General features: G+C 41.8%; 3 protein-coding genes across 9 annotated transcripts in view; 2 read left to right on the top strand and 1 right to left on the bottom strand.

Moving 5' to 3' along the window:
- Nucleotides 1–8,287, top strand: part of hgs (hepatocyte growth factor-regulated tyrosine kinase substrate) — a 9,755-nt gene extending 1,468 nt beyond the window's left edge. The window contains exons 2-20 of one of the 7 annotated variants that reach the window (XM_053443440.1): nt 506–590; nt 708–783; nt 978–1,070; nt 1,812–1,929; nt 2,368–2,420; nt 2,576–2,644; nt 2,793–2,917; nt 3,769–3,885; nt 3,959–4,079; nt 4,165–4,260; nt 4,375–4,413; nt 4,509–4,673; nt 4,797–5,010; nt 5,092–5,264; nt 5,352–5,492; nt 5,839–6,022; nt 6,188–6,324; nt 6,420–6,602; nt 6,739–8,287. In XM_053443440.1, the coding sequence (XP_053299415.1) occupies nt 506–590; nt 708–783; nt 978–1,070; nt 1,812–1,929; nt 2,368–2,420; nt 2,576–2,644; nt 2,793–2,917; nt 3,769–3,885; nt 3,959–4,079; nt 4,165–4,260; nt 4,375–4,413; nt 4,509–4,673; nt 4,797–5,010; nt 5,092–5,264; nt 5,352–5,492; nt 5,839–6,022; nt 6,188–6,324; nt 6,420–6,602; nt 6,739–6,846 (2,297 nt within the window). In that variant the 3' untranslated portion in view covers nt 6,847–8,287. Of the gene's footprint in view, nt 1–505; nt 591–707; nt 784–977; nt 1,071–1,805; nt 1,930–2,367; nt 2,430–2,575; nt 2,645–2,792; nt 2,918–3,768; nt 3,886–3,958; nt 4,080–4,164; nt 4,261–4,374; nt 4,414–4,508; nt 4,674–4,796; nt 5,011–5,091; nt 5,265–5,351; nt 5,493–5,838; nt 6,023–6,187; nt 6,325–6,419; nt 6,603–6,738 lie in introns of all 7 variants that reach the window. The other 6 variants (XM_053443439.1, XM_053443438.1, XM_053443437.1 and 3 more) reach the window with 6 other exon arrangements.
- A 150-nt stretch (nt 8,288–8,437) lies between these two features.
- zgc:103625 (methyltransferase-like 26 B) lies at nt 8,438–9,798 on the bottom strand. Its single transcript, XM_053444263.1, has 7 exons — nt 9,776–9,798; nt 9,489–9,691; nt 9,127–9,289; nt 8,926–8,985; nt 8,735–8,802; nt 8,568–8,646; nt 8,438–8,485 (listed from the first exon to the last, which is right to left on the bottom strand). The coding sequence occupies exons 2-7, from the start codon at nt 9,686–9,688 to the stop codon at nt 8,438–8,440; spliced, it is 618 nt and encodes a 205-aa protein (XP_053300238.1). The 5' UTR covers nt 9,689–9,691; nt 9,776–9,798.
- A 666-nt stretch (nt 9,799–10,464) lies between these two features.
- mrpl12 (mitochondrial ribosomal protein L12) lies at nt 10,465–14,515 on the top strand. Its single transcript, XM_053443413.1, has 5 exons — nt 10,465–10,629; nt 12,215–12,413; nt 12,517–12,582; nt 12,783–12,920; nt 13,794–14,515. The coding sequence occupies exons 1-5, from the start codon at nt 10,571–10,573 to the stop codon at nt 13,908–13,910; spliced, it is 579 nt and encodes a 192-aa protein (XP_053299388.1). The 5' UTR covers nt 10,465–10,570; the 3' UTR covers nt 13,911–14,515.
- The last annotated feature ends 257 nt before the right edge of the window (nt 14,516–14,772 follow it).

Below are 14,772 nucleotides of genomic sequence, written 5' to 3'. Positions count from 1 at the left end.
TGTTCTAATACCACACTAATTTCTGTGTAGCAATCCATAAAGAGAAAACATCATGTTGTGGTTGCATTAAGACGTTAAAGACAAAGTTACAAGAGAATAAAATACATATACATGATGTTGAGGTCAAATTGTAGATAAGAGACATGTTCCTGTATAATGAATTGTACTTTAACTGCACTACAAAATTAACCCACAAAATGACCAAATATTAACAGCTCTCTGATACATCTTCATTAAATCTGAGCATAATCTTCAAGAAGGACGTAGTTATCAGTTCAAGTGTCAGGCGTCCCTAATTAACTGACAACTGAGAATAGATTTGTGTTTCATCAACATAAAAAGCTCAGATTAACATGGTCTCCATAAAGGCATAGCAAGTCTATAAAGTGTCTATGGGTTTTGGAATATAGTAAATCTGCATATTTTAATGACATGTTGGTTCAGTGTTGCAGAAACTTTGTGGTGGACATTAGGCAGACAGTAATCCCATCTGTACTAATTTCAGACAAAGCCACCAGTCAGCTGCTGCTGGAGACCGACTGGGAATCCATCCTGCAGATCTGTGATCTCATTCGACAAGGAGACACACAGTGAGTAATTGCTAATCTCTGTCAGCTTTAATATTAAAACAGTTCATTTGACAGTTATGTTTTTATATTTTTAGATGAAGAAAACTTCTGAGCAATATTTGTTTTTTGTCCTTACAGGGCTAAATATGCCATCGGAGCCATTAAGAAGAAGTTGAATGACAAAAATCCACACGTGGCCCTGTACGCACTGGAGGTAAAACATTACACTGTTGGTGAAAAAATAAAGAAAGAAACTGTACAAATTTAATTAAATTAACAGGAAAACCTCCCGTTCTGCTGTATATTTATTTTGTAATGGTTTGCTTATTTTTGGGAGAGAGCTACCACACATGAAATATGAACAACATAGTTATTGTAGTGAGTAATGCTGTGGTCTCCCTCCCTCAGGTGCTTGAGTCAGTTGTGAAGAACTGTGGCCAAACAGTCCATGATGAGGTGGCAAGTAAACAAACTATGGAGGAACTGAAGGATCTGCTCAAGGTCATTGCATTTATTTATGTCTTGGGCATCATACTGTGCTGTTTTATTATGAATGATTATCAACTAAACCAATTATTATATTTTTCTATGCATTGAATTGAATGTTAAGTGAAAAATGCGTATGACTATTTATTAGAGTGCAGAGTAACAATTTTAAATGTCACAAAGGTGATTGACTTACAATGGTGTTAACAGGGGTAAACAGCAAATCTTCTACTAACTAACTTACCTAATAACTAATAGTTTGACCTCTTATTAAGTTAATGTCTGTGCAGTTACATATTAGTTCTCTTAAACAAGAAGAGGAACGTTTAGAGACAGTTACTTTAACGGCTCAACAGACTTGAGTCAGGTAGAGTTGTCTCACCACCTTCCCTCCAGCTCTCTTGACTGGATAACTGTTCCCTGCTGTGGGGCAGCTGGCTGCAGTACAGCGTGAGCAGGCAATATTTGATTGGATCCTCGCTGTACCATGTGACTCAGGCTCCTGCAGCCAATGTCGGTTTCTTCTTCCTGATGATGTCACTGACTTGTGACAGCAGAATTTTTCAGAAAGCAAGGGAGTTCCCCCCCTGACCTCTTGCCATCAGACAAAGTGCTGCTTGACGCAGTTTGCTCACTCATATCAGTGTTATTCAACAACGGAGTGATGGAACATAAAAATATGAAGGATTTAAAGGTATTTTTTTTTTTGATATATACATTTCCTTTACTCTGTGGTTCTTCTTCCACCAGGAACAGACTGAAACTAATGTCAGAAACAAGATCCTTTACCTGATCCAGGCCTGGGCTCACGCCTTCCGCAATGAACCCAAATACAAGGTGGTTCAAGACACTTATCAGATCATGAAAGTGGAAGGTAAGTGGCCACATGCTCATATACTATTTGTATTCATTCAATCTTACCCAATGCCCTACATAAATGTGTTCAGACCCTGTTTTAACCGTAGACAAATTCAATGGTACATTTAGTTATTCAGGTAGTCATTTCCAACAATGCTTTGATAAAAAATGTATCCTTACTATTGTCACTTTCACTATATGTTCACCATATTGGTATCTGCAACTATTTAAAAGCCATTTAAGTCAGACAACCAATAAGGACATAACAAATATAAGAGTCTTTAGTTTTATTTCTTGAATAAATAATACAAATAACCAGGGCTCCCACTGCCTCCTACTGTTCGGTGCTCGGGCCCTAAAAATAAACATACTCGTTTAAAACAAGTCTCAGGCTTAAACTTAATTTTTAATTTGGTGTGTTTGTTTAACATGTTTGTTTTTCTTTTCTCAACAGGTCATGTGTTCCCTGAGTTTAAGGAGAGTGACGCAATGTTTGCAGCTGAGAGAGTGAGACATGTAGTTATTGATAATTTACTGTGGTCGATTCAGGTTTAAGAAATTGTGTTTTCTGTAGAAGCAGCATTCACTTTGTAGTGAATGATGTAAACCAGGCTCCAGTAAGTCATCAAGTCGGTAATGTTTGATGTTTGTTTATTTTTTAGGCCCCAGACTGGGTTGATGCTGAGGAGTGCCATCGGTGCAGAGTCCAGTTTGGAGTCATGACAAGAAAGGTAGGCCAGGCTTTAGTGTAACTAGGTCTCTTGCCGTTTTATGGTTTCCTTCTTTCAGTTAAAGATATGTGTGTGTGTGTGTGTGGAGTGCTATGTCTGTTGCGCATGTGAGGAAGTTGACCTCTATTTATGTCCCGTGCTTTTCCAGCACCACTGTCGAGCCTGTGGCCAGATTTTCTGTGGCAAGTGTTCGTCTAAGTACTCCACCATTCCGAAGTTCGGCATTGAGAAGGAAGTGCGTGTTTGTGAGCCCTGCTTTGAGCTGCTCAACAAGTGAGTCTTGGGAAAAGTATAAAGTATGGTGACCCTCTCCATGCTAATACTTCATTAGCATTGTTAGCTGCAGCCTGACATTTCTGGTATTGATAATTATTATCCTGCCCATGTTGTGTTATTGTTTTAGTTTAGTTTGAGGTTAGACACACACTAGTAGATTGTCCTCTTTCTGTGCCTAATCATGGAGAGATTACATAGATTTAATGCACTGTCTTGTCTAGGTTTATGTCACTCAACCTGAAAAGCTTTGCTCATCTAAATTCTTTGAAATGCTTTGAATCTCACTGTGTCTGGATGAGTTTCTTCGGGTTTATTCTTCTGTTACCTCCAACAAAAAGGTCAATCAGTTTTGTCTAACCAAAAAGGTTTTCTACTGAAATTGTATATCAAGTTCGGCGAGCTCAGAATAATGCAACAATATGACCATCGTCTTTATAAAATTTAGTACTTTGTACATATTGATGACACCGACAAAGTTGTTAATTGATATGTCGTGTTATATTTCGATAATAAATGACGATGCTGTGCTGCTACCTAAATAACTTGTTTTTCAGGGATGTGGCTCATACAGTAGAATAATGTCCTGAACAAGCAGCCATAGCCCAGTGATAATGAGCCTAACTGACATGATCTCCAGCACAAATAATCCCACAGAGCCATAGAAATGAAGATTAATAGCTTAAAAACACATGTTAATGCAATACAAAAATTTTATAATATTTTAGTGTTAAAAGTCATATGCATTCTGCTGTTGATTGCTTGTATCGTTCTGTTTTTTGGGGTTGGTGGAATGCTCTTCTCTGATTTACAAGGTTGTCTGACTTCCCTCATCCCTTTTGCCCCACCAGCCACCCCTCCCTCTCTCCCCCACTTAGGAAAGCTGAAGTCAAAGCCCCGAGTACCACAGGTACTCCTGAACTGCCTCCTGAGTACCTGACCAGCCCACTGTCCCAGCAGTCGCAGGTAACTGTTTAAAAACTATATTTATGGGGAAGTAAAATGGTTTACTTTACAGTTCTCACTTTTTTCTCCCTTGGTCTCACCACTTCTCTCTGACCAGATGCCCCCCAAGAGAGATGAGGCCGCCCTGCAGGAGGAGGAAGAACTGCAGCTGGCCATTGCCCTGTCCCAAAGTGAGGCTGAGGAGAAGGAGCGAGCGGTGGGTCACGAACCAAAGTGTTAACTTTGTATTTTTACAGCCCGTTTACAGAGATAAACTTACCCATAGCTGTGTGTTTTTACAGAGGCATAAGAACTCGTACTCGGTGTATCCCAAAGCTGATCCCACCCCAGTGACCTCCTCAGCACCACCAGTCAGCACCCTCTACACCTCCCCTGTGGTTAGAATTCTCTTCTGGTTAAATTAATTATTGTTGCTGGCGAATATTCTTTATTATTATTTTATCATATTACTAATATGAAATATATTATCTACTGTACTGTGCTCTCTCTAGAACTCCTCTGCTCCATCAGCTGAAGATGTCGATCCTGAGGTACATATTTGTCTCTTCTTTAAAACCTGTGTTATTATAGATAAAAGGAAATGCTACATCTCGAAAATACTAATATGTCTGTCACAATGTTCCAGCTGGCCCGTTACCTGAACAGAACATACTGGGAGAAGAAACAGGAAGAGGCTCGCAAAAGTCCCACCCCATCAGCCCCTGCCCCTGTGCCACTAGCTGAGCCCGTGCCATCAATCCCTCAGCCTGTAGAAACTCATGTCCCTGTCCAGCCAGTCAGCATAGTGGAGGTATATTGAAATATTATGATGAGGGTGGATGTAAGAAGCAGTATTTTAATGTTTAGCTGAAGGGAAAAAGGCAAACCACGAATGACTCTCTGCTCTTTGCCTCCCTCTTGTCTCTGCCTTCAGCAGCAGTACCAGAACGGGGAGTCGGAGGAGGACCATGAGCAGTTTCTGAAGGCTCTGCAGAACGCCGTCTCCACTTTCCTTAACCGGATGAAAAGCAACCACATGCGTGGACGCAGCATCACCAATGACAGCGCTGTGCTCTCCCTCTTCCAGTCCATCAACAACATGCATCCACAGCTCCTGGACATCCTCAACCAGCTGGATGAGAAACGATGTGAGTGTTAGCTTTTCAGGAGTGTGTTTTCACCTATTTCTGTCTCTCTGTGCGTCAAACCTCTGAACTATGACATTGCAGTGTACTATGAGGGGCTGCAGGACAAGCTGGCTCAGGTGCGCGATGCCCGGGCAGCTCTCAATGCCCTTCGTGACGAACACAGGGAGAAGCTGCGTCGTGCAGCAGAAGAATCAGAGAGGCAGAGACAGATCCAGCTGGCACAAAAACTGGAGATAATGAGGCAGAAAAAACAGGTATACGAAATGATGCTCTGCGATTAGCATGCAGATTGATACTCTATTCTATTACCGTACTCAGAGGTCTTTGTCACTGAACTGCAGGAGTACCTGGAGATGCAAAGACAGCTGGCCATCCAGCGCCTCCAGGAGCAGGAGAAGGAGAGGCAGATGCGCCTGGAGCAGCAGAAGCACACGATCCAGATGAGAGCCCAGATGCCTGCGTTCTCTCTGCCCTACGCCCAGGTATACACTGTGAACTGATGTCTGTAACACTGGTTCTGCTGATCTCACCAGCTCCACATCCACAGAGAACTTCTTCATCATCACCACATTCTACTAGTCCAGACGTAACCCTACCCTCTCTCAGGACAGTGCTCTCTATTTAGGAAAACAACCGCCATTTCATCTCATGTATCATATTAGAGGATTTATTAAAGTGCATTATTTAAGTTGGCCAGTAACAATGTCTGACATCAAAAGCTGTAGACACCTGTGTTTTAATAAAAATATAGCAGAAGACATTTACATCACCATAAGTTTTTTCTTTTAGAATAAATGTCTAAAATTGTCTGCATTTGCTGTTACACAGATGCAGTCTTTGCCCCCGAACGTGGCAGGAGGGGTGGTGTACCAGCCTGGTGCTCCACCCAGCTACCCAGGCACCTTCAGCCCTGCTGGTTCTGTGGAGGGTTCACCAATGCATAACATCTATATGAACCAGCCTGGGCAGGCTGCACCTCCACAGTATCAGGCCATGCCCGGCCCTCCCACAGGTGAGGAGCTCAACAAGAAGATGGATAAAGATGCTTTGATATATTCTTGATATCTTCAGAAATAGAAAATGTTCTATGTTTGGTTATTAAGTATTTAATTTAATTCTTCATCGTGTTTAACTAAGTGTTCTCCTGTGTGTGACTGATTTTCCGCTCTTCATCCAGATCCGAATATGGTTAACGCGTACATGTACCAGCCTGCGGGAACAAACGGGCAGCCTGGTCCTCCACCTGGTCAGGCTCCACCCAATACAAGTCCACCCTACTCCAACTATCAACCCACACCCACACAGGGCTACCAGGTCTGATTGTCTCCCAGTTTCTGAACACCACTTAAAGTATAAAATATTTTGTATTAAGGAACTGTCTCTCTAATTTTGATCCTGGTTCTGTGCAGAATGTGGTCTCTCAGTCCCAGAGTATGCCTCCCATGTCCCAGCCTGCACCCACGAATGGTATGGGTTATATGGGCTACCAGCCATACCCCATGCAGAACATGATTTCAGCATTGCCAGGACAGGACCCCAATATGCCCCCCCAACAGCCATACATGCCAGGCCAGCAGCCCATGTACCAGCAGGTCAGTTGTTAATTAGTAGTTGTTCATAAACACTCCATCACACTGAACTGACACCAAAATATGTGTTTTTACTTTCCAGGATCTGCCGATAGTCATTAATTTTCCTGTTTTTACTTGTTTGTCCCTTTCTTGCTAGGTGGCTCCCCCCGGTGCCCCTCAGCAGCAACAGCAGCAGGTGGCGCAGCAGCAGACCCCTCAGGCTGTGCCGGGCAGCGCAGAGGCACAGCTTATCTCCTTCGACTGAAAGCCCTGAGGCGCCAGAGTCCCACACACTACGTCCTCTCTCTTCCTTTGGTCTTTCCTCTCCCGCTCTGGACTTTCAGGATGCCCTCTGGAAACACACACACACACACACACACACACACACACACACACACACACACACACACACACACACACACACACACACACACACACACACACACACACACACACACACACACACACACACACACACACACACACACACACACACACACACACACACACACACACACACACACACACACACACCTCCAACCTTCCACCTAGCTATGATGTTGTGGCTAACGTGACATATTGTGATGATGATGCGCTCCTTGCCTCTCCCCCACTGAATTACGGGAACCTGAGGTGGAAGCTGTGAGAGAGGGCACCTTAACCCAAACCCCCTCCACCCTCCTCCTCCCTCTTTCCACCTGACACGTATTTAGTACTTCCTTATTAAATTAATAACTGAAGCTCAGAAATAGTTGTGGTATTACGTTAAATATGAATAAGAAAATATAACAAACGAGAAGAAAACAAATAAAACCATCCTTTGTCTCATATTTTTCTGAAGCAAAATTTGCATGTTAAATTTCAATTATTTTCTGGAATGGAAGTTAATTATCTCAGTTTGGGGAGCACCTGAGAGACACCAGAGTTAGTGCTTTTTTGAAAGGTTATGGTCCTGTGGAAAAAGAACAATGTCTGGGGATCGCAACCACAGTCACAGGCCCTGAAATGAACGGCGCTAACTCTCCACGTCCATCAGGTTCACAGCTTGACATTCCAGTTGTAGTTTTCAGTTCCATCCGTTCTATGCGCACAGATACTCACACACTTGGGTCCTCTTATCTTGCTTTGGCATTTATTTGTTGTGCACTGCTTGGACTTTTAAGTGTTTTAATGTTGTTTCTGAGATGATGAAACAGGGATGATACACTGTGGGGGGTTATGAGAAAATTAGCTTGATGGTTGTTTTATCCTCAGTAAATCTACATTAATAATGATCTCATTGAAATCAAACTACTAGAATCCATTAAATTTACATACTAAAGCAGTCCAGCAACTCTAAAAGCGTCAGGCTTCCCTTCTTATTAAAATAACTTACGGAACGTACCATGAGAACATAACGAAGCATGGGATGCTGCATCGTGTTTGCATCTAGTTATAACAGTCAATATTGAGGGTAGCAACATAATAACTACAGGTGGGCTTTCTTATTATTTTTTTCTAGTGTACTTTGCTCTCCAGGTGATTAGAAGTTATTGCAGGGTGACATGATGTGCTGCATGTATGTATGTATGTATCACACACCCAATCAGTGATTTCTGTAGCCAGTCAGTTGCCATCTGTGAACTTCTTTATTCCATCATACTGATCTGTCTGACTTACAAAGTAATTTTCAAATTATATTTAATAAATATCTGGTTCCTATTGTCCACCTGGCTCATCTGTTTTTCTGTTCGCTTCTATCGAATTTAAAAAGACACCGACGTCAATGGTTTAACCACCTTTATAAATGTCAATACAAGCTTTACAAATACAAATAAGAACATTTTTTAATCTCCTTTGTGCAGTTTGGCTTTTTCTTAAATTTTTCTGAAGATGAGGCATTTGTAGTATTCTTCCATCTCGATCTGGAAAAAAGATGTTAAAAATGTAACCGCAACATCATGGTTATTACAAAGTAATTACCACCGGCTACAATAAACAACTCACAATCCTCTCCATACGCATCCCGTTCCCATAGGCCAGCTGTCTCAGTACATCTATATCTGGAAGACCCCACTCTGGATTCCTGTTTAACAGAATAAAACATAACTCTCTCAACGTCAGACAAAACAACACATTATTCTAATGTCGTATTGAAATAGATGTCCACTCACATTTTTCGAATCTCCTCATCCAGTTGTTCGTTACAACTCGGTGTGATGGTGCCATTAATAGCATATGCCTGAAACATAACAAAGATTTTGAATTGTTAACAGGCTGTTCAGGTATGCCATTTTTTTTTTAAATCTCTTCATACTTACACAATGCTACTTTCTAAGGCTTAAGAACTGCTTCCTTCACATACCCCATAAGTTATTAGAAGGCCGTTTAGTTTGAGGATCTGACCTGCTCCACTAAAAAGACCCTTAGAACAAAACAGACAGAAACAGGTATTGGATACATTTTCACGTTCTACTTCATGAATGAACCACTGGGGACTAGCATCATTATTTTCCATCGCCTATTTGCTCAGCAGCTTTAGTTGTCGTCAGATGACCAGACTTACCTGTGCTGTTTTGAAGGAGCTGTATTGCAGCAGGTTAATGACAATAACAACATCACAGGAGCTGCGGGGAACACCAGCCCATTTCTCCCATGGTTCGCTGGCGTCGAGGTGAACAGGCTGCAGAATGGTCTTGGCATGGGTCGCAGCAATGTAGGCCTTGATACTGTGATTAAGGAATGCAGAATTAATTTTACATTTGAGGCTCTAAAGTCTTTAGATTCTCATGTATCAATCTTACTCTGAGCTGGAAAGAGCTCAACCTGCCTCCTGAAGCTTATAACACAGTTGATAGTATCACTACTGCAGTCAACTATTTGGACATCTTGACTGATTTTGGCTTCTTTCTCTACTCGTACACAAACCTGTCTCGAGACTCCTCCTTAATGTCCGATGGCTGCCAGGTGACAAAGGGCATCTTCTGGGCAAAGCGTATCACATGCTGCCCGGTTCCAGAGCCCAGCTCTAAGGCGAACAGCTGCCTGTGGGACTGGTCCTCCAACACATCTTCAAGCATTGAACACAGGCCCTCCCAGTTCTTCTCTGCCTGAGGAGACAGCAGCATGATCTGAAGGAAAGAGGCAGGAAAACATCTCACTCACTTTTATTGTACACCAGCAGCAGATGTATTGATTTCCTCTCTCCCTCTTACCTTCACTGGTGCTGGTTGACAGAAATTAGCTGGGAAATGGCATAACGGTGGCGAATGACTGACAGCAGATGGTGGCAGAGATTACCTGGTTAAGAGGATTTGATCTGTGCTCCTCCTCAGGGTCCAGAGAAGAACCAAGACACACAGATCCGTTCAATTCTCAATAGATTTGTGTCTGAATATTGGCAGCAACTATTGTTTATTATATCTTTAAATTATCCATCTCTTTTTGTTTGTCCTTTTTGTCAGCATGAAGACATAACTGACCACTCTTTCAACCAGTACCAGGAAGAGAGACAGCATCTCAGCTGCACCTGTTTCTCTGCATCAGCTTCGTAGTAATAGATAGAATTCAGTCCAGGCTTCTTTAAATTATTTTCTCATTCTGTGCTTTTTTGTTTTCTGTTTTTTAAATTTACAAATATTTATTGAAATGAATATAAACAAATATAACTCTACTTGACTCAACCAGTTTCCATTATTTAAAGTTTAAACAAAGTAACATTAATCTGTTGAAGAGGAATATTTTTCTCAAATCATTAAACTGTGTCAATTGGGTTAATAACTGTTACCAATATATTATTCTTATGCGCGCTCATATTTATTTAACTATATAGTTATTCGGGTGTCCCTTACGGGCTGCCGTAGTTACTCGAACAGTTCACGCAGGGCATTCTGGGTAGGTCAGGACGCCATGTGCTTTTGAAGCAGCGGACCCAGAAGGAACCTCTGTGGCTTAAGCTCGGCTCGTATCCTCCAGGACACCGGGACGAACGGCTTCAGCTCTCGGCCAGCATGTACTGCTCCACACGCTGCCTCCGGACCGCGCTGCGGGTCGCCGCCAACACCCACCGGTACGTGACGTGCTCCCGGGCGGGCAGCAGCCGGTCACGTAACACCGTTGCTGCAGCAGCGGCGGCGATAACTGACCGTCTGTGCCCGTCTGTCTCGCCGCTTCAAGGGCAGACACACACACCCACACCCAGTGCCGCCGCTGGTTCTGCGTGTTGAACGTGTAGCTGGTGTGAATACTTTGTTTTACCTGCGGTTGTGAAGAAGCTAGCTGTTTTTAAACTGGTGTGTACGTGAAGTACATTAGCTAACGTTAGCTCCGTGACTTCAACCCCCTCAGACTTTAACACTATGATCATATAACACCAACAAACAGACTCATAGAAACATGTCGTCCTGAGCGTCAGCTGGTTTTTAAAAAGGAATGAAAGTCAAACATAATGTTGTAGCTGTTAGCTTCCTCTTTGTGGGATGAGGCAGCTCCTGACAGCCAAGGTCACAGTGAGCTGCAAGAAACCCACGTTACTTGTGCTTGAATAACCTCAAGCAGCATCCTCCCTTTGTCTGTGTGTCACTAAACAATGAGCAAAGTGGTGACTTCCAATTATGAGACATAAATATGTGGATTACATTTTGTCTGCTTTAGATCAAGATTTGAGTACAACCGTTTCGGTTGTCACTAGTAAATCCTGAATGGAAATGCACCACTTTCAATGTGTTTGGCAGTCACACATGAGACACACATTTGATTGTCAGATGATCATTGACTGTACCTGTAAGGCTGCGGGCTCCTTGGGTCACTCAGTGGAGAACAGAGCTCTACCCAAGTCAAAACTATTCTACACATGATCATTTAGTTTTAATTGTTAAATTAGCCCCAAAATGCCTCATTTCAATGTTTTCACTTCTCAAACTCTAAGAGATTAGTCAAATTTGTTTAAATCTTTCTGAATCCACATAATCTCTGCTACTCAATAGTGGAAGCTGCATATTTTAATTTTTACATGCAGTGACAGAAATTAAGATTCGTTGAAAATATTAAAATCTGAAGGATTTATGTCACACATACACAAATCTCAGTCCACTAAATATGCTTTGATTGTATATATTCAAGATCAACTATTTCAACAAGTACTTTACTATATTGATATAATACTTGTGTGTTGTCCAAACACAGTAAAGAGGTAAACCACATGATTGATCTATCACAGATTTGTAAAATGTTTGCAAGGTTTGTCTTTCTCTGCTCTAGAGGAAAGTTTAAAACATCTTCACTCAGGAGCAAAAGAACTGACCTAAGATCTTAAAGAATAATGTCATATCTATCTTGATAAGTGACTAATATGATATTAATTGTAATGTTAATGAAAGTGAAAGGAATCAGTGGATCTGCCCCCTAATATGCACCAGAACCAACATGTAGCTGGTTTCTCCAAGTTCACATTCCTCATACATGGGTAAAAACATCCGTAAGAGGGACATATTGTTGTCGAAATCTCTAGATAATCTGATCACAGATTGATCGGTGAGAACAAAGTTTAAATATCCTGATGCCAGATGTTTCTTACAGATTTTCTCAGCTGACTCTTCACACTAGTTATGTTTGCAGTGTCTGAGAACATCAGCTAATTCATTTTCATTTTCCAGACAACACCTCCAGCGGCAGACCCCGGCTCTGTGTGCACTCAGACTTCTGAGGACCAGCCCCACCACCCACTCAGACGCCATCCTCGCCCCTCCGTTAGACGGAGCACCCAAACAGTATTCCCCCAAAATCGAGGGGCTCGTCAATGACATAGCCAGCCTCACTTTGTTAGAGGTGTCGGACCTCAACGAGCTCCTCAAGGTTTGTGAGAAAAAGTTTAAACCACAGTTGATCTCTTCGGATAGATGATGTGATTATACGTTTTTTTATGTCTATTAATCCTTTACTCTTTTTGTGATCATAGAAAACTCTGAACATTCAGGATGTTGGAATGATGCCTATGGGTGCAGCAGCTATGCCTTTGGCTCAGGTGAGAATTATCACAACTCTAAATGTATTATTTACGATGTAATACACCACTACAAAATCCAGATCAAGCCAAATCGATAGTTCCCTAATTCTTTATTATTTTCATGGCAAAGTGTAAAGGCGTATTGAATCAACATCAGCTAATTGTCATCTTCCAAATGCACAAATTAATTTGCATTTCTCTCCCTTGTGTGTAACTAGGCTGCAGATGAGGAGGAAGTACCGGCCAAGAAAGAGAAAACTCACTTCACAGTAAAATTGACGGAATTAAAGGGGGCGGAAAAAGTCAAACTTATAAAGGAAGTGAAGAACTGCATTCAAGGCTTGAATCTGGTTCAGGTAAGTCATTAGAGATCAGTCCTGATCTGAGTAATTTAAAAGAACAATGTGAACCAGAAAGGTATCGTACTACCCCACTGTTAATGAAACAATACCCCACTTTATTAGGCTTAGAAATACCGTGTTCTAAGGGGCCGTCTATGTGACGGTGCTCTATTAGCATTCATTGTGACAAAACGTATACAATCACAATATGAATTTATGTCGCTTGCATTGCTGACAGTCGGTTCAGCTCGGGAACACCAACACAAACCCAGTGAACCAACATGTCGAACCTAGAAAGGCATCTTGCCCATAGACACGTCAAACTGTCACTGTAAAGAGTGATAGGTTAGTGACTGTATCAGATTACACCAAGTCTATGTCCTCAAAGTAAGTCATATTAGATCTGAGGAAGATTTAATTTATGATATCTGAGATTGACCAGGCAATAAAGGGCAAAGATAACTTAAATTTGCCTTTGAGTGTGAAGCTAAGATGAAATAAACTATAGTTTTATTGAGCATGACAATGATAAACTGACATTTAATTGTGACAAAGATCGAATCCAAGATCATGAGCCTGCACTCTCCAGTAGTGCCCCAAAGTAGACCCAATAGAAAGCCATCAGTACGCCTCCTCTGGCCACTTTCTACTTTTCTATTTGGTCAAACTATAATAAAAATGTGAACAAGTTTCACCTTTGAATATTGAGATATATAGACACAATTATCATAAAAGATTTGAGTTTAATGAGGCTGTAAAGACTGTTTCTATGACCAATTTCGGTCCCTCTTTGATCTCTTTTGAGTCGTGGTGTTTCAGAAAGACTGAGGACATCACACCAGCTCCTGTAATGTTACAACATGTTTTCTTTTCTCTTTCCTAAACCAGGCTAAGAAACTAGTGGAGGCTCTTCCCCAGGAAATCCGGGCAAACGTATCCAAAGAAGAGGCAGAGAAACTGAAAGCGGCCCTGGAGGCGGCAGGCGGGACTGTGGTTTTAGAGTAGATCTTCGTAGCCACATTTTCATCAGTCTGCTGCTCCAGCACTTCGTCCTTCATTTTATTATTTCTGTTTTTTGTTTTTTTTTACACGACAAACAAGAGAGAAAACAAAGAAATGCCTTCTGACATGAATCCGGTCTCTCAGCAGCGTCAGGTGGGGCGGTGAGACTCAGACTGAACTTTCCAGGCACACAGCCTGCACATGCGGCCGCCCCGCTGTTTGCTCGTCCACACGTCTGCTCATGTGTCTGTCTGATACCGGTGTAGCAAACAAGCTACAGACACAGTGGCCTGGGTGCCAAGTAAGTCGGTTGATCATTGTGTGTGTGTGTGCGTTTGCGGGTGACTCAAACTCCTCACAGAAGGAAATATGATGCTGTAGGGACATGGTTACCATTCCCTTTGTTAAAGAACAACTGATACTGTATCTAGCTCAACGGATGCCGGGGCTCAGTCTGTATATTGCTCATAGAATTGTTAATAATGTGATTAAAATTGAAATCTTCATGTTTTCCTTCTCTTATGTTTTCTTATATTGATCTTGTTGATTTTGTGCTAAATGTTGAATATGAAAACTTTACAACTGATAAGAAAGAAATGTGAAGTTAATGTCTGTTGTTTCAAATCTGTCATGGGAAGAAGTTAATATTCTTATCTTGAGTCTTACTGCTGCTGTCCAGTAGAGGTCATAAGATCTCTTCTTTTCACCTCGCACAGGTTGAGTATGCACAAAGACACACACACACACACACACACACACACACACACAACGTACTTCTATCTTAGTGAGGACGCCCATTGGTATAAAGCCCTCCCTAACTAACTGCCAAACCTATAACGTATATATAACGTAATATAAGTCCTAA

This window comes from Pleuronectes platessa, chromosome 16 (assembly GCF_947347685.1).
Source record: "Pleuronectes platessa chromosome 16, fPlePla1.1, whole genome shotgun sequence".
Lineage (NCBI taxonomy): Eukaryota > Metazoa > Chordata > Actinopteri > Pleuronectiformes > Pleuronectidae > Pleuronectes > Pleuronectes platessa.
The sequence above is the reverse complement of the archived record's forward strand: the minus strand, read 5'-3'. Positions and strand labels throughout refer to the sequence as shown.